General features: G+C 37.5%; 3 protein-coding genes and 1 pseudogene across 8 annotated transcripts; all 4 read right to left on the reverse strand.

Moving 5' to 3' along the window:
- Positions 1-2,992: 2,992 nt before the first annotated feature.
- LOC103320353 (NAC domain-containing protein 83-like) lies at positions 2,993-5,929 on the reverse strand. Of its 2 annotated transcripts, XM_089046998.1 has the most exons (5): positions 5,349-5,929; positions 4,497-4,784; positions 4,140-4,195; positions 3,450-3,861; positions 2,993-3,367 (listed from the first exon to the last, which is right to left on the reverse strand). In XM_089046998.1, exons 1-4 carry the CDS (start codon positions 5,787-5,789, stop codon positions 3,783-3,785), a joined length of 864 nt encoding a protein of 287 aa, XP_088903124.1. In that variant the 5' UTR covers positions 5,790-5,929; the 3' UTR covers positions 2,993-3,367; positions 3,450-3,782. The 2 variants fall into 2 exon arrangements, with proteins under 2 accessions (XP_088903124.1, XP_008220247.1); XM_008222025.3 differs by lacking the exon at positions 4,140-4,195 and having other exon boundaries at positions 5,349-5,926.
- A 2,579-nt stretch (positions 5,930-8,508) lies between these two features.
- LOC103320354 (putative acetyltransferase At3g50280) lies at positions 8,509-10,310 on the reverse strand (annotated as a pseudogene). Its single transcript, XR_513330.3, has 2 exons — positions 9,322-10,310; positions 8,509-9,232 (listed from the first exon to the last, which is right to left on the reverse strand). The product of XR_513330.3 is annotated as a putative acetyltransferase At3g50280 (transcript).
- Positions 10,311-15,402: 5,092 nt separating this feature from the next.
- Positions 15,403-18,582, reverse strand: LOC103320355 (putative acetyltransferase At3g50280). 2 transcript variants are annotated; one of them, XM_008222026.2, is made up of 3 exons: positions 18,378-18,582; positions 16,374-17,415; positions 15,403-16,274 (listed from the first exon to the last, which is right to left on the reverse strand). In XM_008222026.2, exons 2-3 carry the CDS (start codon positions 17,273-17,275, stop codon positions 15,797-15,799), a joined length of 1,380 nt encoding a protein of 459 aa, XP_008220248.1. In that variant the 5' UTR covers positions 17,276-17,415; positions 18,378-18,582; the 3' UTR covers positions 15,403-15,796. The 2 variants fall into 2 exon arrangements, with proteins under 2 accessions (XP_008220248.1, XP_008220249.1); XM_008222027.2 differs by having other exon boundaries at positions 18,401-18,578.
- A 2,307-nt stretch (positions 18,583-20,889) lies between these two features.
- LOC103320356 (putative acetyltransferase At3g50280) lies at positions 20,890-23,697 on the reverse strand. 3 transcript variants are annotated; one of them, XM_008222029.3, is made up of 3 exons: positions 23,412-23,697; positions 22,149-23,163; positions 20,890-22,049 (listed from the first exon to the last, which is right to left on the reverse strand). In XM_008222029.3, the coding sequence occupies exons 2-3, from the start codon at positions 23,048-23,050 to the stop codon at positions 21,572-21,574; spliced, it is 1,380 nt and encodes a 459-aa protein (XP_008220251.1). In that variant the 5' UTR covers positions 23,051-23,163; positions 23,412-23,697; the 3' UTR covers positions 20,890-21,571. The 3 variants fall into 3 exon arrangements, with proteins under 3 accessions (XP_008220251.1, XP_088901065.1, XP_088901064.1); XM_089044939.1 differs by having other exon boundaries at positions 22,149-23,019; positions 23,412-23,549; XM_089044938.1 differs by having other exon boundaries at positions 22,149-23,154; positions 23,412-23,544.
- Between the last annotated feature and the right edge of the window lie 59 nt (positions 23,698-23,756).

Raw genomic sequence — 23,756 nt, forward strand, 5'->3', positions numbered from 1 at the left:
GTCGGTACAATTTTAGTGCCAAATGGGTATGGTTGTTCTTGATGCCTCGATCAATGCCTCGATCATTTTGGAGACAGCAAGAGCTTTAAATTAACATTAAAAAAATTTCCTTTTCGCCTTTAAGAGACAATAGGAGGAGGTGAGAAGATGAGTCTTTGTGTGTGTTAACTTTGGTTAAAAAGAGGTGTGAATGGAAGAAAGACCTTCAAATGTGTGTATGCGTCCCTATTAACAAGTATCCAAGCAGGTTCTCTTCTTCAACTTGTTTTTGTAAATCGCCTTGCCTACCGTTCATATCTCAATCGTGGGCCTCTTTATTTTACGTTTGTTTTGGTCTCATTTGTGCTTTTGTTTTTCTATTCTCTCTTACCTTTCAAAGCTGCTTGCTTTTTAATCTTGGTATAGTTTTCTTTATTTTATTTTATTTTATTGTGTGTGTGTGTGTGTTTTAATTTGAGGCCACGAAAATAAGCGCAATGGCTCTTTTGAAAACCATTATTATTATTAATATTAATTAATACATATCTTATTTACTAATGAGATAAGCTTGACGATTCCTCCACCAAAGAGAACATTAGAAATTTGGTGCTTTTTAGACGATGGAGAAAATTTGACAGGCTAAAACTCTAGCTACGGAACACGCCAAGGGGACTAAGATTAAGCCGAGCCCAGAAGAATATATATATATATATTTTTGAATAGTCTATGAAAAAATTAGGTTCAATTATGCATCAAAAATTCAAGACAAGGCATAATGGGTTTTGTGCAATTTGACACTTGCAATTAAACAAAATTACTTGAGGCTAGTAGTGGGGTTATGTGGTGAGATATAGACAGACGGCCAGTTGAATTGGGAAGGGTTGTGGTGGTGGTTGGCTGAGAATGGGACCTAATCTCTGCAATTACACCCTTAAATCTTTTCTTTTTTTCCTGAAAGGTGGGTGGTGTAGTTATTGAATCAAAATGAATTCTCTAAGTCCAAGGGAACAAAACCCATGACCCTTATGACTTAATGATAACGCACATGGGAGAAGTTTGGGTCTCAGTTTTGTATATGGACACATGAAGAGGCAAAGTAGCTTTGAGGGAGCAAGATTGCCTCAAAGCAAGGCAATGAATTCTCATAGAAATAAATTTCTCATGACAAGATGATGAAAATTGCTCCAAATTACCACATAAATGGGCACCGCACAGATGCACATGGTAAACTAATGGCATGAACAAAACAAAGGGCTTGGAGAATCCTGGTTTCAACGTCTATCTCACTTTATTTGTTTTTCTCTCTTTTTGTGTCATTTATCCGAGAAGGAGAGAGATAAAGAGAGACAATAAAACGGAGATGTTGCTATAGAGGGATGTCAGTGCTGGGGGTAGATGCGAAAATGGACACATCTAGAAATTAGAGGTGCATCAACATCGACGCAGGTCCACTCGCAAATTTACAGGGTCAGAAGAAGCAATCACCAATTTTGACTAGTGAGGTTAAATTATCATATACATGGCATCCTGCAATTTGAATAAATTGCAAATTAATTCGTCGTACACATTTGTCAGCTTTTAGCTTGAACAACTTCTAAAGTTGATCAGAAACGATAGTGGAATTAGCAATCGTGTTCAATTTCTTAAATCGCAATCAATGCAGACCAAACAACCCCCAGTTTTTGGATCTCACAGTATAAAGTAGACCTATGTTTTCATTAAATTTTACATTAAAATTTAATTTGATCATTAAGAAAAAAAAAATTAACCAAATTAGTCACCGCATTTTCTTAACTTTATAATTTATAAATATTCCATTTTCTACAGTTAAAGGCAGTTTTTATTTTTATATTTTTTAGGAAGCACCTTCAGTTTTCTTCCTTTATGCTATTAGGATTTAACAAATTTGGAGAAATCTTTAGTTGAAATTGAAATTGTGTATGAGAAAAATAAAAAGCCAAACCAAATGAAAATGAAATCAATAACTTACCAATATATTTTGGTTGGTGTTATGTCACCTTGATAATGTCTCATTTCTATCCAAAGTCACAATATGGTTCTCACTCAATCAATTCAGGCTTCAATATAGCATCCAATTCGTGACCTTATACCTCACAATTCCGATTTCAACTCCAAGATTTCTCCCAATTTGTTAAACCCTAATAATACAAATATACCCTAACTTGTTGAGTTAAAGGAGGAAAATTGAATGCATTTCATAAAAAATAAAAATAAAAACTGCACTTAACAAAATGTCTATAAATTGTGAAGTTATGGAAACACAATAATTAATTTGGCTAAATTTTTTTCTCAATCACAAAATTTCTAAACTAGAGGGGATACATATATAGATAGCTACATTTTGGCTTAACCAAAAGGTCAACACTGAATAGTGTCTAGATCATGAGCGCATGTGTTAGTTCTAGAAGAGACAGACCCGTTCAAAAAAAGCAAACACATTTAGACCCCCATGATTTCACATATCATAGCTACCAAGAATTCGGCAAAAAAGGAGAGTGCAGTAAAAAATATTGAAAGGAAAGGACAAACTAAAACGCTACATAGGCTCAATTTTATGCGACTTTCAATAAGCAGGCCTCAATTTGTTTGACTTTGGAGCACCATTTGTTCTGGGGAGACGAACAGTGTTCCCAAGATTATATTTTCGTTGCAGACCCCAATAAACAGGTGCTGTTAACAGGAGAGCAAAGCCCAGAGCAAAGCCTTGGCCGAGGGTGAACACAGAAAGAAACATGTACATGGCAACAAAACCTAACAGCTAGGCACAAAAGGCTGAAACCAGGGAACCTTAAATAGGCAACAAAATTTTAGAAACCCAAGCATGTTGGAGAAGAGAAGATGAAGTTAGGGGGCAATTTGTACAAGCATACTTGCGGCCCTTGCCTCTGAAAATGTAGTTGTTTAAACTGTATTTTAGACTACCTGAGCATCTGAAAATGCGACATTGTAAGTATTATGCAAACGAACTTACTAACAAAAACTAGAATCCAGATCAACTAAACCATAGACAACTTCCCACAACTATGCATCAAGAGATTGCATAGTAAAAGGACAATATATCAAATGAATGTCATCATTATGTCAAAATTACTCAATCTTTGTACTGAAAGAGAATCAAATAAATAAAAACCAGTAGTTTAGAGTGCAAAGCAGGCCTTGCGAAGGGAAGGCGCTAGACGATGGAAAAATCTAATTTTCCCGTAAGTTCAAAGTATCCACAGGAGGGTACAAGGCAGCAGGTTTGAAACCCAGTGAAGCAGCTGATACTAATAGTAATAGCTTCGATATTGAATATACCATCATCAGACATATTTTAGTCTTTCTTGTTCCAGTGAAGCCCTTGCCTCTTTTTGGGCAAAGAGCAAATCTGCATCCCCAAACCAAAGCAAAATGAATATTTCCTTGCATTGACTGAAAATAAAATACAGAAAAGCAAATGTAACAATTACCTATACAGGCGTTGACATGCCATTCATCCTTCTCAACTTCACAACCAACAGCATGTTTCATCATTTAATGTTTCGTAAAGGGTTTTCAGTACTTAGACCCTTCTCATCCTTTGTACCGTATCTAAACACAGTATCAGGAAAATTGTTTCAAGTGACAATTTAGCTCCTCAGAATAGTTGCTTCAGCTGATAATTTAGCCTTAAAATTAAGGTAAACATCCACCACTATGAGAGTCAGTCTTTAAGACTCTGTTTAATAAGGACGATCCAATTGCTTTAACATCTAAATTAGATGATCAATCATTGAGATCATCCAACTCTATGAAATCACCCTCTACAATGGAAAGTAAATGCTCAGTTGCCAAATCATCAAGAAATATTGGATTACTACCACCAAGCACAGATGACGGGACCTGCACACCAGCCACGAGATACAACAGAAAGCAATCTAAATAATTTAGGGGAAATAAGACTGAAATTAAAAACAGGAGAAGATTAAGCATGTAATATTGCAGGATATCTAACATGTATATACTAGTATTACTCCAGTGCTAGAATCTCAAAAGCCACCTTGTCTTGCCAAGGTCAGACACTGACTAATACAATATTTTTGGGACATGGAGTTTATAAATAACTGGACAATTTATAAGAATTTAAAAAATGACAGTTTTGAGATTGTTAAGACTCCAACCATAGGTTGATGCTTTTCATCTGTTTGGAATCATGTGGATATTTCAGACGGCAAACCTTCAATGATAAAACAAGCATCAGAAAAATGTCTGACGCTAAGAAAATTAATCACTCAACTTCAACTTTGGACAAGTTATACATATCAAGATATGAATTTCACAACTTTTTTTCAAGCCATTTATTGACACCACCTATAATATAGCAAGCACCAATGATGAAATTTATTGAACATCTATTAGTCCAAGCATGTAAACGGATATGACTCTGATGTTGTTGAAGGATAGTTTATCAAGCATGTAAATGGTGATAGTAGCCAAATTTAAAGTAATAACAAGAGAGTTTGCTTAGAATAGATTACCTGTCCATTAGGCTGAAGTCTTGATATAGAAACTGGCCCATTCTTGACTCGGTCATTTATCTCACAGTCCAGTCTCATTGGAAAACTTAACATCTCATTCTTCCTATGCGCAGAATTGTCACCATGTACTTCAGTTTCAACAATATTGGGAGTATGAAATCCATCATGCTGAATTCCAATGTGACGAACTGTGCAAGCACTTTCTTCAGCACAAGAACTTACCCAATTATATGATAGTCTATTTCCACGACGAGATCTGACAAATACTCGGCACAGGACAAAAGAAGCCTGCACATGGACAGACATAGGACACGTTACTCATGTGCACACACGCCATTATTTAGCACTGAAATAAATTGTATAGCATAAGGCACAATGCTTAATAACAATAGAGCTCCGCTAGACCATGTGGTTGAACATCATGAAGAATATATTTGCAACAGAGAGTTTCAATACCTACACTTCTAATTGTGTCTCAACAATGCAAACAAATTCTTCACCGTTAAACAGCCTCTTGGTTTCTAATGAGGCAATTTCGATAACTAATCTACTAAGCAAAGAAACCTAAAATTCTTCACAACTCATCAGACATGGAAAATTAGTCGTTCAAATCAAAAATTCAGCAATGAAATAAATAAATAAAATGAAGGTGACATTTTCTTAATTAATATTCAGCATATATATGATATAAATCAATAACCAAATTAACCAACACGAAAGCAAATATTAATAATTTCGATAAAAATCTCGAATGCCAATAAGTCAATGCTCATTGATCCAGATTAAATTTGAGGAAAAAAAAACGATAATTATAGGGAAAAAAAAACGATAATTATAGGGAAAAAAAAGTACCTTTACATGATCGACCTGAGCATACTGATAGAGAACCCAATCAGTCCGTACAGCAGTGTTGGGCGAATTCCCCAAATAAAATACAAAGCTCGTCCTCCTCCCCAACACCGCCTTCCCTCCACGGCCCACCACGTCCCTATCCCTCCCTTTCCTCCTCCAATACCCGCTCTTCGCTCTCCTCTCCTTCAAAACCCTAACCGTGTAGCAAAACCAGTGCCTCTTCCTCCCCGCGTGACCGTACGCATAGCAAGCGCTGTCAGGTAAGTCAAATGGATCGTGGTCGTACAAGTCGAGCTCTCTGATCAAATCGTAGCCGCCGGATTGGGCCGGGTCGGCGTCGTTCTTGTTCGAGAGGTAGCAGCAGAGGAGCTGCTCTTCGGAGGGGTAGAATCGGCAACCGGGAGGGAGCGAACGCAACGACGTCGCTTTAGGATCTCCCATGCGTAAATGGAGATCGTCAGCTTGTTTAGGTTTTTTCGGTTTTTTACCGGTTCAGGCTGTGAGGTTTATGAATCTGGGACTGTGAAGGGGTTTATGAAATTGGGCTGTGAGGGGTTTATGAAGGCGAGGAGAGAGCGCAAGTAGCGTACCCTCGAAGCTTTCTCGTTACTCTTCGCCAGTGTGGTGATCGCCTACAACTCCGGTGTACGTGCTCCCGCCTATTTCAACCGTCAGATGGCGCCGCATTTTCATTGAGGATTACGTGTACGTTGAAAATGAAACGACTTGTCGTAAGCCAGGGTAAGTCGACATTTCGTTTGTGTTCGGATCTTGGATTCGATGTCATAAATTACATGCCTAAAAAAGAAACGAAAAAACATTGAAAATTCCAAATACGAAGTTTAATTATTGGGTTGGGTCGGACTCGTACGAGGTGACATAATTTGCACGTCGGCCACGTGTTGGTCAAAATCCAGCAAGGGTAGGAAAGAGCAAGTATTTTGGGAGGCTGAAAAGAAAAGTGATTCTTGGCTTTCTTATAAAGTCAGTCAACTTGCCACTTGTTTTCGAAGGAAGGAAGTATTAAAATATTTAATTTATTAATATAATTTTCTACACTTCCTGATATATAATTCAAAATAAAATACAGCAGTTTGTGGGTGTTCGCTTCCTAATATATGTGGGTGTATTTACGAATGTTAGGAATTAAGATGGTTGACAATTTTCGGCACGACTCAATACATGACTTGAAATTCGCATGAAAAATTAGCGGGTCAATCTACATGAAAAATTAGAGTGTCAAACCGCACGATAAAATTTTAGGATCATTTTCGAGTCAATTCATCATGACTCATTAAATGAATGAGTGAATTTTGGGTCAATCCGCTAAAATATCTATGTAACCCGTTTAACAAAATGGGTCAAAGCGGGTCAACCTACCAACCTGCTAAAATACGAATGTAACCCTCTAACCCACTAATTCATTTCTTTTTTTATTTTTCTTTTTCTTTTTCTTTTATGTATTTTAGTTGCTACCACTTAGTGTGTCAACCCAATACACGACTCAAAACTAACACGGACAATTAGAGGATCAACCCAACTAGACACGTTTATTAAACAGATCGAATTTGAATTGAACATTCTCAACACATATAATCCTTACACAACACGACTCATTATCAACCCTATAATTAATATACAAATTTATAAATAAACCCAATTTTAGACATGTATTTATAAAAAAACTCAAACACTATTTAAACATAGAAACACACCCAAAATTAACCGCAAAATCAACAATTGTATATTTTTTGGGTGTGTTTATAAATAAGTTTTGAGTGTGTGTAATGATGGGTTTTAGGTGTGTTTATAAAGTGTTTTGGGTATTGGGTTTTTTTTATAATTTCAGCCACCATTTTGAGTGTTTTAGTGAAACTCCCTTTGTGCGTATAAATTGGATTAAGTTGTTATGGGCTGACATCTAGATTTTTAATTTTTATGGTTGGGCTGGAGTCTAGACAATGGGCCAGCAGGGCTTTCATAAAACTTCGTCTCCACAGTGATGTGGAAATTGAAGGTTAAAGGCTTGCCTGAAGTATGTTACCTCAATTAAAATGAATAATGAGCACATATGTTAGTTACCTCAATTTAAATCTTGTCGTCGTCATATCAAAACACCACATGCGAGGCAGTGATCCTTTTGTCAATATTTCTAGTTGTCTTCTCCCAATGGAGATAAGCTTCTTGTGGAATATTATCTGATTTTAAGGGTCCAGCTCTGATATAGATTGGCGCAAGGAAACAAAAACCATTGATATACTGGAATGTTAGCCTTTTCACATGCGTTTTCGCACATGTGAGAGGTTTTTTTTAATTTAAATTTTTATTTAACATCGATATTGTCCCCAACTTAACCACCTGTTTAGCAGATGTGAGGTTTTATACAAAAGGTATCGGTGTTATTAAGAGTGGAACTATTTATTATATGAGACTTTCTATTTTGTTAAGTTTCAGATGTAGGACTCGTGTATTCTTCAACACTCCTCCTCACGTGAGACCACTTTTTAGTGGGCCACAAGTGCAATAAATTCCACATCAGTCACTTTTTTTTTTTTTTTAATTTTTAATTTGGGGTTTGTTTGATTTTGATTCAATTTGGGGTTTTTGTTTGATTTGGGTTTAATCAGCCCAGTCAGATACCATGTTAAGATTTCAAAGGGACGGACAATTGGCCCACCACTAGCAACATCAATATTATCCTCAACTTAACTACCTGTTTAGCAGGTGTGAGGTTTTATACAAAAGGCCTCGATGTTATTAGGAGTGGAACCATTTATTATATGAGACTTTCTATTTTGTTAAGTTTCAGATGTGGGACTCGTGTATTCTTCAACGATAGTTGTGTTCCATAAAAATAGAATCCATTATCTTATTTTTGTTTTATTTTTTATTTTTTTAATATGAAAAAGTGTGAATTTACTATATTATCCTCATTTAATTAATAATTTCAATTTCTAATAGTTGCATTAACCAAAGGCATTTTCTGGTATGTTGAATGTTTCATCATTCTGGTATTTTGAATGTTTCATCATTATCTCCCTTTTGATTTTTATATATAGATTATACAGTATATCTCGTTAGTCACAAGAGTGTTTCAAATAGCGGATTCTTTGCAAGTTATATGCCTGTCACATAAGCTATATTGTCGTCGCTATATGACTGTCACATAAGCTATTCGCCGTCGTGAGTGTGCTCACGCAGTTCACGAAACAATATTTTAAAAAATGAACAAAAGATTGACTGAAACAACATCGATAAATGTTGCTTCTCAAAGAAAAAGAAAAACCTAAACCTCAAATTTACCAAAAAATTGACATCATGAAATTGAAGGCTATACTTTGAGGTTTTGAGTCGATAGGTGTTGCTTCTCCTCTACGCAAGATTTTCATACAACAATTTGAAACTAATAATGGGTTACAGAGGCAGCTTCCATGAACTCATGGTCACATTCAATAGCACCCATTGCATCAGGTACAAGACAAACCTCCAAGTCTATGCTTCCTCTTTCGCCTCCCGGGTAAGATGACACTTTGCCGCTAAACTTATTTGCATATCCACTTCGAAGGGCCAATGCTTTTCCCATTCCAAATTCGTTTCCGTACATGTTGAACCATGGGGAGCTTCCCATCATCACACTGTGCGGATCGAAAAACTGGCCTATTTGGTACACCATTCGAGACTGCAACCAAGCATCAATGAACTCTCGTATCGACTTGTCATCGAGGTTAACGACAGCCTCATGCAACTTCCACGCTGCCCATCCAAGCCCATGTTCAATCAATTCACCTGCGGTCACAACTTCTGATTTGATTGGGTGAATTGAGTTCCCAAAGTAATCTCCAGACAATGGTGGGTTTAATCTTGCTCTGTTATTCGCAGCCAACCTGTAATGTATGTGTTAAATATCAATATTAACAAATATTGATGGAAATTCGAAGTGAAATGTATTATAATTTGGAGAATAAGACCATACCTGCAGCTGGTTGACTGGCTCGGAGGTAGACGCCGCACTCGGGTAATGCAGCGCCAGAGAAGGGCAGACAAGGACTGAAAGGAAGAGATTTTGGTTGTGTTAGCCTCTACATTGGCCTTTGCTTTGAGTTTGGCTAAGGCTTCTGAGGAGAAGTGAAACATTCTCTCTCTGAGTTTGGGAGCTTCAAATCTGCCAATGAACTCATCTGGGTGCGTGTAAGGGAGGCTGATGATTGGATCGTGACCTTCTGGAAACCACCGCTTGAGGACCGGCGGTCTTGAGATATTCAGTATGATATTATTGTTTTGACTGCCATGTGTTTGTGTTTGTGCCTGAAAGATTTCAGACCAAGTGTTGAAGAAATGCCAGTAAGAGGTACCATCAGCAAGGCAGTGGTTCATGGAAAGCCCTATGAAGATGCCATCCACCAGCTCCGTGACCTGAGCTGTTAGCTAAGACATGGTGTGCCCGTCATGGTTGACTGCTCTGTCATGGTCAAAAAACGACTGAACAACCAAAGGCACATCAGTTGGTGAAAGGATGTCAGAGATGGACATGTCTAGAGTTGCATGGATGAATTTAGCTCCAGGGCTGTTGTTGCAATCTATATAAACCAAATAGAGAGGTGGGTTTTCTTCTTTCTTTGTTGCAAGGCGACCTGCAAGTGGGTAGAAATGAACAAGGGCCAGGGAGAGAGAGTGCTTGAGCTTTTCCAGCAAAGCATTAATGAAATCTGCCTTCTTGTGATCATTCATGGCTTCTGGGGGCTTGGCAAAAAGAAGACCTTTTTGGATATAGTGGGCAGAGAGCATGGGAAGATCGGTGGGTGCCAAGTATAAGGGCTGCTTTGATTCATCTGAAGCATGCTGTGGCTGGACAAAGCACTCTGAGATGTGTTTTACACTCTGGGAACTCATTGTCTGATTTGCCTGAGTGGATTTTCTTTGTATTTCCTCTTTGCTTAGCAGCTGCTCTGGGTTTATATGCAGGTTCTCTATCCAGAGTTTATGATTGTGTAGTTTCTATGTTAATTTGTCATCGATGACGGCTCAGTCAAGGGTTAAATGAAAAGTCCATCACGCAAGGTAGGTTAACATAGCGTTTTAAGCTTGTTCTCATGCCAAGGCAACCACATGCTTGCCACTTTGGCTTTTGCCTCTATATTATTATTATGTGGATAATTAGAAGGGAGCTTTAGTAGTATACTCAAAATAGGGGCTGAAATTATAAATAAATAAATAAATAAATAAAACCCCACATAGAATGCACTTTAGAAATATACCCAAAAATCATTTACTACATACGAAATAAATGTTGAAGTTCCTATAAATTACATAACTGCCATTGATTAACTTAAAACAAGTCCAACACAAAACACTCAAAAAAAAAAAAAACCCAAAACAAGCCCAGCAAACCCGAAGTACATTGTTAATATCATATCATAAATTACATTGTTAATACCATGTCATAAAAGTACATTGTTAATATCATTTCATACAAAAAACTCAAATAAAAACCTAAAAAACCCCAGCAAGACATCTGATATCCTTTGTAGAAACCACCTCCAATTGTCCACAATTTCACTAGAAACAATCGCAAAGGCAAAAGGAAATATCTCTACAAGAAAGAAAAAAAAGTACATTGTTAATACTATGTCATAGAACTATCTTCCAGGCAAAAGTCACTTTATGCATATCATAAACTTCAAGTGCGTAGCTATATATAGAGTAAAATATAGAGCATGCTTTGTTACTCAAAATCTGTTAATACTATGTCATAGAAGTATACTGTTAATACTATGTCATAGAAATCAACTCAGCTGCAGGGTACACTTATTGGAAGTTAACAACTACATCATTTCATTTGCATAATAGATAACATGAAGAATCCAAACAGTACCAAACGTCAAACCCAAGTCAACACTAAACAATGTTTTGCACATTAAAATTATAAAGAACCTAGATGACTGAGAATCTAAATCTAAGAACAGTAATTATCAAATTTCTCTTCTTTTGTTCAATTTGTATTAGAAAAGAAAATGAAGATGTAGTGGCAAGATGCCACACCAACAATACAGATATGTAGTTTAAGTTCTTGTATGCAAAATCATTGTTAGCTAACTCCTAGTGGAAAACTGGAAGGAAACAAGCATACACACTCTGCCTTTTTCCTTAATAATATTCAGGCCACTAACCAATTCACATCATCATCAATTTGGAGAAATTCAACAGAAGTAATTCCTTTTCCTAATCCTTCAACTTTACAAGTAAATCTATATCCATTTTATAATTCCATTTTGATGCAATTGTTTCCTAACTCTAATCCCACTTCTTCCAGTGAAAAGACAACATAATGAGAGTAAGTTTTTAATATTGTATTGCTATGTTCTATCCAATTTGTTTCCTTTTTTTATTAACGCTGCAATTTCTTATTTATGTACTGAAGGAAAAAAATATATGAAATATATATGACACAGAAGGGCTACAATGAGATGAAACAAATCCTATGGCCAGACAAACAAGTGGTCTAACATGTTGGATAAAACAAATCCTATGGCCATACAAACAAGTGGTCTAACATGTTGCCAATAGCCTACGCATAATTAGAGAAGAAATTGCAATTGTTACCCAGCTCAGGTACGCCAATGCAACTGCCATCTGGTATTTTTGGCATTCCTCTCCAAAATTGCAGTGGCTCAAGTCACTAAAGTACAACACAATTATGCGGATGAGGCAGAAGTTGCTGCAAAAGACAATGTTGATGTAAGCTGTTAGAAAAGGAAAAGAGCTATTAAATGGCAAGCACTATATGGACACACAGGATTTTCATCCAAGTGTTGAGGCCCAAAAATTCAGGATTTGGCCCAAATAAATTATCGGCCTAATGCAATGCCTTATTAAGAAAAGATCAGATTTTGAGCATGCGAAAGTTCGTCATTCATGCTCGCACAAGTCATGACCCATATGCCATGCCAAATAAATATGCAATATGTCACGCTAAAAGTTGAAATAAGCACTGGCTTTATGAGCCCAAGCTAATTATCCCATCATGCGTCATATCCTTCTTCAAAGCGACAAAATTCAAGCACACCAAGCGACATGCAATGCCAAGCGGAAAATCATTATTATTACACCTCGCCACGTTCCAAGCTTAAGTGGGCCCAAGCCACGTAAATTCCCAGGGCTTGCTTGAGTGGGTTGTGGTATGGATGGTAACGAGCTTTCATGAAGCTCATTGGTGGCCGAGAAATGGAAGTTTTGGGCTGCTTGGGAGCCCCAAAACTCAAGCTCATTTCTTGAGCCCAAATATGTGGGTAAACATAAAAGATAGAAGAATTAGCCCACTACTCTAGAAAAATTGGCTCATTACCTTAATAAGATAGCCTATAACTTTAGGAAATTAGCCAATTCTCTTAATGGGCTAACCCATCACCTTAGGAAGGCCCAAATAGCCCAAGTGGCTTAGAAAATATCCAAAAAATCTCCAACACATGGTTTGAGATGAAACCACGATAGAAAACCAGGAGGTATTTGTACGCTCAGGCTGCTGGGAGACTTCAACACATGACCAAAGACAAACCCAACGCAAGCCATCAGAAAAACCAAAGGGAATTCATACGTGTATGAGGAATACCCATTAGGCAAAATCTTTATCCATTCTCCTTTCCTCTGCAAGCTTTAATAGGGAAACCAAGAAGACAAGCAGGTGGCGCCTCATCCCTTTAGGAATGTCCAGCCTCACAAAAAACCTTGGAACCCCAAAGAGCTTGTGACCTATCCGCTTTGGTTAAAGAAATTTCACCAAAAAGGAGTGAATGGAAAGAAGCAAAGAAAAAGTGGGAATGGAGGATTGATAGAATTAGGGTTCTAAGTGCCTATAACATGGAGCTTCCTCTACCCAGCAAAAATTATCATCCAGAGTGCGACCAAACTTTGTCAAGCAACTGGAAATTCACTCAAACCACATCTAGAGAGCAAGCTTTCTTTCTTACTTCCAAAACTCTGCAATTTCGTGCCATATTCCTCCATCTCCTCTTTTTTTCTCTTCTGTTAAAAAGTTCCGGAGCTTGACAAATTTTTCGTCAAGCTGCTGGAAACTACTCAACACACCCATCATACCCCCATCTCTCTCCATCTTCAACAAACCCTCTTAGAATCCATTCCCCATTCTTTTAAAACCCCTGTTTTTCATAAGAACTCACAGCTCTCTCTCTGTTTATGCTAAACTCATGATAGTTTTGCTCCCATGCCACAAACTTCTCATGCCAAGCTAAGAATCTACCTGTAAGCAGCCATTATTTTTGTTGGTAAAGGTGACCAGAGTGTTTCCTAAAGCTTCACTACCATTTCAAAGCATTCTTGGGGCCTGATTTTTGAATTCAGGCACAAGGGGTAATTTCACATGTTTCTCTTTTCGGCAGCTCAAGCTCATTCGTCAAGTTGCTGGAATAAAAAGACTCCTACACTAAGGAAGTCAAGGATTTGTAGACCCTGACCCAGTCTCTAATTACAAAGAGGCTAAACAATATAGGGTTGTGGAGGACCTTCTTTTTCACCAAAGAATATGCATCTAGCAATGCCAACACTAAACTCCAAATGACTTGCAGACCCATTGAAGCAATCAGGTAGCTGCAAAATGAGCATTGCCTTAAACAAATATCACAATTTTTTTAAGGACAAGAAATGACATGTGATGCATCAAGAGATGCTGAAATCTGCCCCATAAGCCTATAGAATCAGGTTACACAAAATTGAACTTAGATAGAAATTTGCTCACAAACATTAGATAGTATACACAGGTAAAGCCAAACAAGTCAACAACAGTGAGAAAAACAAGCATAATGAATTCTAATTCACTAATTCCAATTATTATATCATTCTAAAATAGAAAAAGCAAAACATCAATGATTCATATTGACTAATTAAGTATTTTACGCCAAGAACTCATCCTAAAATTGAATCACCATATCACCATTGCCAAAACCTCAATTCAATCATACAATAAGCAAACACAAAAATTAACAACAACAAAAAATACGATCAATTAAAATTTTCACAGTAACCTTCAAGAGTTTTTGCACATGCAAGGCCATGATTAGTTCTTTAGAGAAATTCTCTCATGGCGACGTCTCCGTACTGAGATCAACAAATGTTATCCAACGATCATCTCAAGTACAATATATGCTTTCTTTGCATGGCTCATTCCTCCATAAGAGTTCTTAGCTCCATCTTCATCCGAGGTTGTTGTGGTTGACGTCACTCAGATTCAATGGCGTTGGTGAAGGAACTAGAGGCTTGTCGTCTGCCGACGGAGATTGAGACGGAGATGATTGCAATGGAGCTGGAGGTGAAGAAGGATGTGGTGCATTAACTGGAGTGTCTGACAGAGATGGAGGAAGGGCAATTGGGGATGGAGTTTTGGGCGAAGGTGAATCGGTGGCAAGTTGCAGCGATGGAGTTGACTAGAGCGATGGAGTTGAGAGGAGACGACGAAAATACAATGGAGAATTGGACTAGGAGAAAAGCCAGAAGCAGAGCTCGATGAACCTCGCCATTGTTGAAGAAGAAAAAGAAAGTTCGAGATTCTGGTTGATGAAGATTAAGTTGATTAATTGTCAAAGCCAAAGGGCAAAACAGTAATCAAACATTGTTGTTGGATTTAAGAAATCGACAGTTGTCAACTTTTGAGTTTATTTTGGGTGTGTTTATATACATTGAATGATATAGGGTTTCTTTATAGAATTATGTCTAGGAATGAGTATTTAACTAATTTTCTATAATTATGAAGAAAAAAAATGTGACATAATCATCCATTGTACCTAGTTGCTCATAACAATACTTTTATGTTTAAAATAGCAGTAAGAGCATCTCCAAGGAGATGTCAAATACCAAATATCAAATTTAAATTTGATAATTTATGTGGCAATTTGACATTTACACAGTTTTACACTCCACTCGATATATTAAATAAATAATTATTGTAGCAGTCAAATCATTCAAAATAATAAAATAATAAAATAATAATAATAATAATAATAATAATAATAATAATAATAATAATAAAAAGAAACAGCCAGCTATCTTTAAAAAATAATAAAATATTCATTTGACATCTTGCTTTTGAGATGTCAAAAGTAACAGCTGAACCTCCAGCCTTCATTCCATATCAACTTTGACAATTCGGTTAGAGTGATGTGAGATATTATTTCTAGCCGTTAAATGTCAATATAGCACTTTTGACATATCGGTTGGAGATGCTCTAATTTGATTGATTTTGGCTGAACGGCTAAGGATTTGGTTATATATGTAATTCCATGTACACCTTATTCATATCTTTTGAAATAAGTGCTTATTAATGAAATATTTTTTTTCTGTTTCATTTTTTCTCTCTTCCTTCCACACACCTTTCTATCATTCTTAACTCTACTTAAACATTGTGCAAATTGCGTGATCCTTATTCATATAATCACTTGTTACTAATAACGAGGTACAGAGGCAGCTTCCATGAACTCAGTGTCACATTCAAGAGCACTCATTGCATCAGGTGGAAGACAAACCTCCAAGTCTATGCTTCCTTCTTCACGGCCTTCGTACGATGACACTTTGCCGCTAAACTTATGTGCATAACCACTTCTAAGCGCCAGTGCTTTTCCCATTCCAAACTGATTTCCATACATGTTGAACCTTGGGGAACTCCCCATCATCACACTCAGTGGATCAAAGAAACTCACTTGGTACACAGCTGGAGAATTCAGCCAGCCATCAACATGTTCCCTTATCCACTTGTTATTGTGGTTAACTACAGCTTCGTGCAACTTCCACGCTGCCCATCCAAGCCCGTGATCAAGCAACTCACCAGCTGGGACAATTTCTGATCTAATCGGGTGAATTGAGTTCCCAAAATAATCTCCAGACAATGGTGGCTCTAATCTTCCTCTGTTATTCGCAGCCAACCTGCAACCAAGGTATTAAATATCGATGTTAATGAAAATATCAAGAAACAGAAAACTATTTGGGAATTCTTCTGAGTGGAATGTATTGAAGGAAACATGCCTGCAGCTGGTTCCTTGATCTTGGGGTAAACCACGCACACGAGTAATAGACCTCCACATCAGGGCAGACAAGGACTGGAAGGAAGAGATTTTGGTGGTATTAGACTCTGCATTGGCCTTTGCTTTGAGTTTGGCTATGGATTCCGAGGAGAAGTGAAACATTCTCTCCCTGAGTTTGGGAGCTTCATATCTGCCAATGAACTCATCTGAGTGTTTGAAAGGGAGATTGATAATTGGGCCATGACCATCTGGAAACCAGCGCTTGAGGACTGGTGGTCTTGAGATATTGGGTACAAAATTATTATGATCTCCTTGTGCTTGTGCTTGAAAGATCTCAGACCAAATGTTGAAGAAATGCCAGTAAGAGGTTCCATCACCAAGACAGTGATTCATGGAAAGCCCTATGAAAATGCCATCTACCAGCTCTGTGACCTGAATGGTTAGCAAGGACATAGTGTGCCCATCATGGTTGACCGCCCTGTCATGATCAAAAAACGATTGAACCACCAAAGGCACATCAGTTGGTGAAAGAATGTCAGAAATTGACATGTCCAGAGTTGCATATATGAATTTGGCTCCAGGGCTGTTGTTGCAATCTACATATACCAAATACAAAGGCGGGTCTTCGTTCTTCTCGGTCACAAAGCGACCTGCCAATGGGTAGAAATGAACAAGTGCAATGGAAAGAGAGTGTTTGAGCCTTTCCAACAGAGAATTGGTGAAATCCTCCTGTCCCAGTTTTGCTTCTGGTGGTTTGGAAAAGAGAAGGCCCTTTTGAATGTAGTGCACAGAGAGCATGGCCAGATCACCGGGGGTCAAGTAGAAGGGCTGCTTTGATTCTTCTGAGGCATGGTGTGGCTGGACAAAGCATTCTGAAATGTATTTGACACTTGGGGAATTCATTTTACAGAAAAACAAAAACAAACAAACTCACTCGCAGTGAGCTGTTTCAATTTCTTGATATTTCCAACTCTGCTTAGCTACTCTGGTTTTATATGCAGTTGAAGACGTGGTGATCAAGGGTACGTTGCAGGCTGCAGTTCCTGGATATATAATTGTTCAATGCAAGTGTTAATTTTCCCCACCAGTGTCCGCAAGGATGAGAAGACTCAGCCACCAACTTTGAACATATTGGTCTAGGGTAGGAAAGGTGGGTAGGTAAGAATTTGAATATAAGATTGTTTTTGTTTTTATTACGTATATGCTCTTTCCTGCTCCCTTCCTTTTACCAAACCAAACAACAAAACTACAAAAGGACAAATTCATAGCTTTCTTGCTTTTAATTACCCTATTTTCATAGTTGACTTACTCCGCCCTTTGTTGCAACCATCCATCCAGTATATCTCATTAGTTAACAATCTATTACATTGAAAATAGAATTAATCAAAACTTGACCGGGTTTGGCTAATAAAACTATGTTGAATTGAATTTGTATTCTTTAATATTTTAATAATTGTTTTATTTCCCATTCACCTTAATATAACCTCATCAATCAAAATTTCCCATTTGTAATTAAAATTCTAATCTTACCAACATGACAAATGCCATGGAACTGTTCATCAAATTCAATAGTGTTGACTGTAATTGAACATTGTGCACTGATACGATAAATCTCCAAAAACTAAGATATGGGTATGATTATACGATACGATACGATACACCGATACGGCAAATCTCCAAAATCTAAGATACGGGTATGACGCCGATACAGCGATTAAAAAAAATTAATAATATAAATAGAAAAATTGATATTTCATCCTCATTCTCCCCATTATTATTACTAATATTCCCATTACTTGAAGCTAGAGCTATTACCCACACTATTCATTTCCTGTGAATCAAATGAAGTTTGATAAAAATAAAAATAAAAACAATTAATAATTTAATACATACACAGAACAATTAGTAGGCTACTAGCCACTAGGCATCCCCACCCTAATATTACCCATATAACTATTATCTAATTAACAACACAGCAAGCTTATTAAAAGAATGAGAAGAAAACCTGAAGCTGCGTAAGAAACCCACCCCACCAAATGAATCTGAGATGGTGATGGCGATTGCTGGTGGGTTCTCTCTCTTCCTTCTTCCTCCTCTTCCTTCTTTTTCGATTGCCGTCCGAATGGCCCAAAAGACCTAGCTAGCCTCTCGACAGAGGCAGAGTCTTCATTCTAAGTTTGAAGTCTACATTTTAACACCAAAATATTCAATAGCTAGCCTCTTGGAGCTGTATCATAAAGTTAACAGGCCAAAAAAGTCTACGATACGCCACGTGGCATATAAGATACATATCATAGCATACCCCCAAAAAAGGGAGCTTCACTAATATACCCAAAATATAAAATGAAATTATATTTAAAAAATCCACATGAAATGCACTTTAGAAACACACCCAAAATTCATTTACTACATAAGAAATTGGTGTTGAAGTTCCTATAAATTACATGACTGTATCGTTGATCAACTTAAAAGAAGCCCAACAAAAACAACTTAAATAGCACCCAAAACAAGCCCAGCCCAATTTTATAAAAAAACCCAAACAATTCATTACAAACAAAATGTCTTGAAAACCGTAGCTTTATTAACGTGTCATATTGATTAATGGTTGTAATGTTACAGTCTATGGTAATAACACTTCCAGTTTATTGTCATGTTGATTAATGGTTGTAATGTTCTAGTCTATGGTAATAACACTGCTAGTTTTCAATGGGATCTTATTTCTAATGCATGTCTACCCATATAATGTTCTAGTCTAGGGTAATAACACTACTAGTTTCCTATGATATCCTATTTCTAATTCATATTTACCCCTGTAATGTTTCAGTTTAAGGTAATACCACTGGTAGTTTTCTATGACATGCTATTTCTAATGCATGTCTACCCATGTAATGTTCTAGTATATGGTAATAACACTACTATTTTGTAATGTTCTAGTCCAGGGTAATAACATTTCTAGTTTATTGTCATGTTAATTAATGGTTTACTGTCATGTGTATTAATAGTTGTAATGTTCCAGTCTAGAGTAATAACACTGTTAGTTTCATATGAGATCTTATTTCTAATGCATGTCTACCCCGTGTAATGTTCTAGTGTAGGGTAATAACACTACTAGTTTCCTATGACACCCTATTTCTAATGCATGTCTATCCATGTAATGTTTCAGTCTAGAGTAATAACACTGCTAATTTCCTATGATATCCTATTACTAATGCATATCTACCTCTGTAATGTTCCAGTCTAAGGTAATAACACTGCTAGTTCACTGTCATGTTGATTAATGTTTTTCTTGTTGCTATTTCTAATACATGTCCACTAAGCCGAGCTCATATTGTTAATACTATTACGTCATAAAAGGACATTGTTAATACTATGTCATAGAAGTACATTGTTAATACTCTGTCATAGAAGTACATTGTTAAACAAAAATGAGATCCATAACTGAAATAGTAAAAATAGATAAATCAATCATCAAAGCTTAGAATACATTTCGAAAATCAACTAAAATCTGAAGAGAAACACATAATTGAAGCAAAATATAAAAAATCTCAAGTCCAAACCAAACGACGATGACGACGACAATAAAGATGATGATGATGATGACGACGACAATGACATGGTGAAAGAGGAGTAGAACTTGAAGATGAGGAGTAGAGCTAAGAACATCTGATCGAGGTTCGTTCAAGGTTCCAAACAATCCGGGAAAAAAATCAATATAAGCAAGATTTTAGAACAAGAAATCGAAGATGAAATATTGAAAATTGTAGATGAGAGATGAAGAATATAGCTGGACATTGAAGCTCCTCTTGCTCCAACATCGATAAAACACCAGCAAGAAAGGAGAAAATAAAATCTGATTTGGTTTTTTGGCAGATTTGATTTTTTTTAGCAGATTTGGTTTTTTTGGCAGATCTGGACAGATCTGTTTTTTGGCATATCTAGGCAGATTTGATTTTTCTCTCTCAAATCCATAGTACAAGGGCAATATAGGTATTTTACACACACAAATAAACTAAAAAATAGCTATTTAATTTTAAAAAAATTGACAGCTGCGATTTTTGGGTTTTTTTTTTTTGGTGTGTTTATAGTTTTTAAATGGTATATGGTTTCTTTATAAGACTATGTCTAAATTGAATATATAACTAAATTTGTACCCAAAAAACTGCCTTATCTATGCAACAGAGATTTGTGGACAATGGCAACATCCAAGAATTTGGAGCACTTTATTCTACAAATTGGTTAATAATGTGGTTAAGAGACAAAGAAGCGGAATTCCTTGTCACATTCAAAGAGCGCTTATTGTTTCCGGACAAAGAAGCAGAATCCCTTCGACTCGCCAATTCATTTCCATTATTTTTGAGTCATCCATTCCACAAGTCGTAATAGAATTCGGAATATTACCAGAATGAATCTGATAAATAGTGAAAGGCTAAAAAGAATCTAGGGGAAAATTTAACTTTGAAAAAAAAAAAGGGACTAAAATAAGAAAAGACTGCCAAAAAAAAAAAAAAAAAAAAAAGAAAATGTCTAAAGTCATTAAATTAACCAAAACCATGAATCCATGATGCAAAGCCAAATGTAGCAACGGTAAAAATCCTACACAACCAAAGACCAAAAACAAAACAAAAATTGCAGGAGCAGGAGGAAATTAAGTCTAGGTTCTAATTTTGAAAAAGCTACAATCACTCCAACATCAAACGAAAACTTCTGCCAAAGACTCCCCCACATAGCGAGGAAACACCAGATGCCACACTTCTCATTTATGAGACAAGGTTGTCATTCAGAAAATGAAGATAGTTGATCAGCGCTGCTGTTAGCCTGCTGTTGGGCAACATTTCTCAGGACCTCCATGGCCTCTGCCACTTTTGCCTTCAAAGCCTCCGGTGACTCGAGCAAATGCAAAACTTCAGTCAGGTCCATCTCCAGAAGCATGACTGTCACCTTAGCTGCTGACTCGTGCTCCAACTGGTCACTAGGGGATATAAAGCCTCACCAAGCATCTGTCCACCTTAGTTCATATCTTTTGAACTAAGTGCTTATTAATGGAATATTCTTTTTCTGTTCCATTTTTTCTCACTCTTCCTTCCACACACCTTTCTATCATTCCACTACCAAATTAAGCATATTCATATTCATATTATTCTCAACTCTACTTAAACATTGTGCAGATTGCATGATCCTTATTCATATGATCACTTGTCACTAATAAAGGGGTACAGAGGCAGCTTCCATGAACTCACGGTCACATTCAAGAACACTCATTGCATCAGGTGGAAGACACACCTCCAAGTCTATGCTTCCTTCTTCGCGGCCTTCGTACGATGACACTTTCCCACTAAACTTATTTGCATAACCACTTCTAGGCGCTAGTGCTTTTCCCATTCCAAACTGATTTCCATACAAGTTGAACCTTGGTGAACTCCCCATCATCACACTGAATGGATCGAAGAAACTCAGTTGGTAAACAGCTGGAGACTTCAGCCAGCCATCAACATGTTCCCTTATCAACTTGTCATTGTGGTTAACTACAGCTTCGTGCAACTTCCACGCTGCCCATCCAAGCCCGTGTTCAAGCAACTCACCAGCTGGGACAATTTCTGATCTAATCGGGTGAATTGAGTTCCCAAAATAATCTCCAGACAATGGTGGCTCTAATCTTCCTCTGTTATTCGCAGCCAACCTGCAACCAAGGTATTAAATATCGATGTTAATGAAAATATCAAGAAACAGAAAACTATTTGGGAATTCTTCTGAGTGGAATGTATTGAAGGAAACATGCCTGCAGCTGGTTCCTTGATCTTGGGGTAAACCACGCGCGTGAGTAATAGACCTCCACATCAGGGCAGACAAGGACTGGAAGGAAGAGATTTTGGTGGTATTAGATTCTGCATTGGCCTTTGCTTTGAGTTTGGCTATGGATTCCGAGGAGAAGTGAAACATTCTCTCCCTGAGTTTGGGAGCTTCATATCTGCCAATGAACTCATCTGAGTGTTTGAAAGGGAGATTGATAATTGGGCCATGACCATCTGGAAACCAGCGCTTGAGGACTGGTGGTCTTGAGATATTGGGTACAAAATTATTATGATCTCCTTGTGCTTGTGCTTGAAAGATCTCAGACCAAATGTTGAAGAAATGCCAGTAAGAGGTTCCATCACCAAGACAGTGATTCATGGAAAGCCCTATGAAAATGCCATCTACCAGCTCTGTGACCTGAATGGTTAGCAAGGACATGGTGTGCCCATCATGGTTGACCGCCCTGTCATGATCAAAAAACGATTGAACCACCAAAGGCACATCAGTTGGTGAAAGAATGTCAGAAATTGACATGTCCATAGTTGCATATATGAATTTGGCTCCAGGGCTGTTGTTGCAATCTACATATACCAAATACAAAGGCGGGTCTTCGTTCTTCTTGGTCACAAAGCGACCTGCCAATGGGTAGAAACGAACAAGTGCAATGGAAAGAGAGTGTTTGAGCCTTTCCAACAGAGAATTCGTGAAACCCTCCTGTCCCAGTTTTGCTTCTGGTGGTTTGGAAAAGAGAAGGCCCTTTTGAATGTAGTGCACAGAGAGCATGGCCAGATCACCGGGGGTCAAGTAGAAGGGCTGCTTTGATTCTTCTGAGGCATGGTGTGGCTGGACAAAGCATTCTGAAATGTATTTGACACTAGGGGAATTCATTTTACAGAAAGGAAAAAAACTCACTCGCAGTGAGCTGTTTCAATTTCTTGATATTTCCATCTCTGCTTAGCTACTCTGGTTTTATATGAAGTTGCAGACGTGGGCTGCAGTTCCTGGATATATAATTGTTTAGTGCCAATGTTAATTTGCCCCAGTAGTATATGCAAAGATGAGAACACTGATTCACCAACTCTGAACATATTACCAACTACCAACTAATATACGTATCGTCTATCCTTCACAAATTAACCACACAACAGCTTATTAAGGAATATATACAGCCATTCCCACCCCAATATTACCCATATAACTATTATCTAATTAACAACACAGCAGCTTATTAAAAGAATAAGAAGAAAACCTTGAGCTGCGTAAGAAACCCACCCAACCCATGAATCTGAGATGGCGATGGGTGCGACGGGCGATTGCTGGTGAGTTCTCTCTCTTCCTTCTTTTTCTTTTTTGGTTGCTGTCTAAATCGCCCAAAAGACCTAGCTAGCCTCTCGACAGAGGCAGGCTCTTTATTCTGTCTCAATTGCTAGCCTCTCGGAGCCGTATCGTGAAGTCAACAAGCCATGCCGGAAAAGTATCGTAAAGTCAACATGCCATAAAAGTCTCCGATACGCCACATGTCATATCGAATATGGAAAAGTATCGTAAAATCAACATGCCAGAAAAGTCTCCGATATGCCACATGTCATATCGG

Source organism: Prunus mume, linkage group LG2 (assembly GCF_029339155.1).
Source record: "Prunus mume cultivar Tortuosa linkage group LG2, ASM2933915v1, whole genome shotgun sequence".
Classification (NCBI taxonomy): Eukaryota; Viridiplantae; Streptophyta; class Magnoliopsida; order Rosales; family Rosaceae; genus Prunus; species Prunus mume.

Bases quoted from the DNA above. Each gene is read 5' to 3' on its own strand.
- LOC103320356 (XM_008222029.3), bottom strand. From the start codon at position 23,050: ATGAATTCCCCTAGTGTCAAATACATTTCAGAATGCTTTGTCCAGCCA. The intron at 22,050-22,148 runs GCATGTTTCCTT...CCTTGGTTGCAG, and splicing joins GATCAAGGAACCAGCTGCAG to GTTGGCTGCGAATAACAGAG.
- LOC103320355 (XM_008222026.2), bottom strand. From the start codon at position 17,275: ATGAATTCCCCAAGTGTCAAATACATTTCAGAATGCTTTGTCCAGCCA. The intron at 16,275-16,373 runs GCATGTTTCCTT...CCTTGGTTGCAG, and splicing joins GATCAAGGAACCAGCTGCAG to GTTGGCTGCGAATAACAGAG.
- LOC103320353 (XM_089046998.1), bottom strand. From the start codon at position 5,789: ATGGGAGATCCTAAAGCGACGTCGTTGCGTTCGCTCCCTCCCGGTTGC. The intron at 4,785-5,348 runs GTACTTTTTTTT...GTCCATGTGCAG, and splicing joins CTCAGGTCGATCATGTAAAG to GCTTCTTTTGTCCTGTGCCG. The intron at 4,196-4,496 runs GTAATCTATTCT...TTATCATTGAAG, and splicing joins GACTTCAGCCTAATGGACAG to GTTTGCCGTCTGAAATATCC.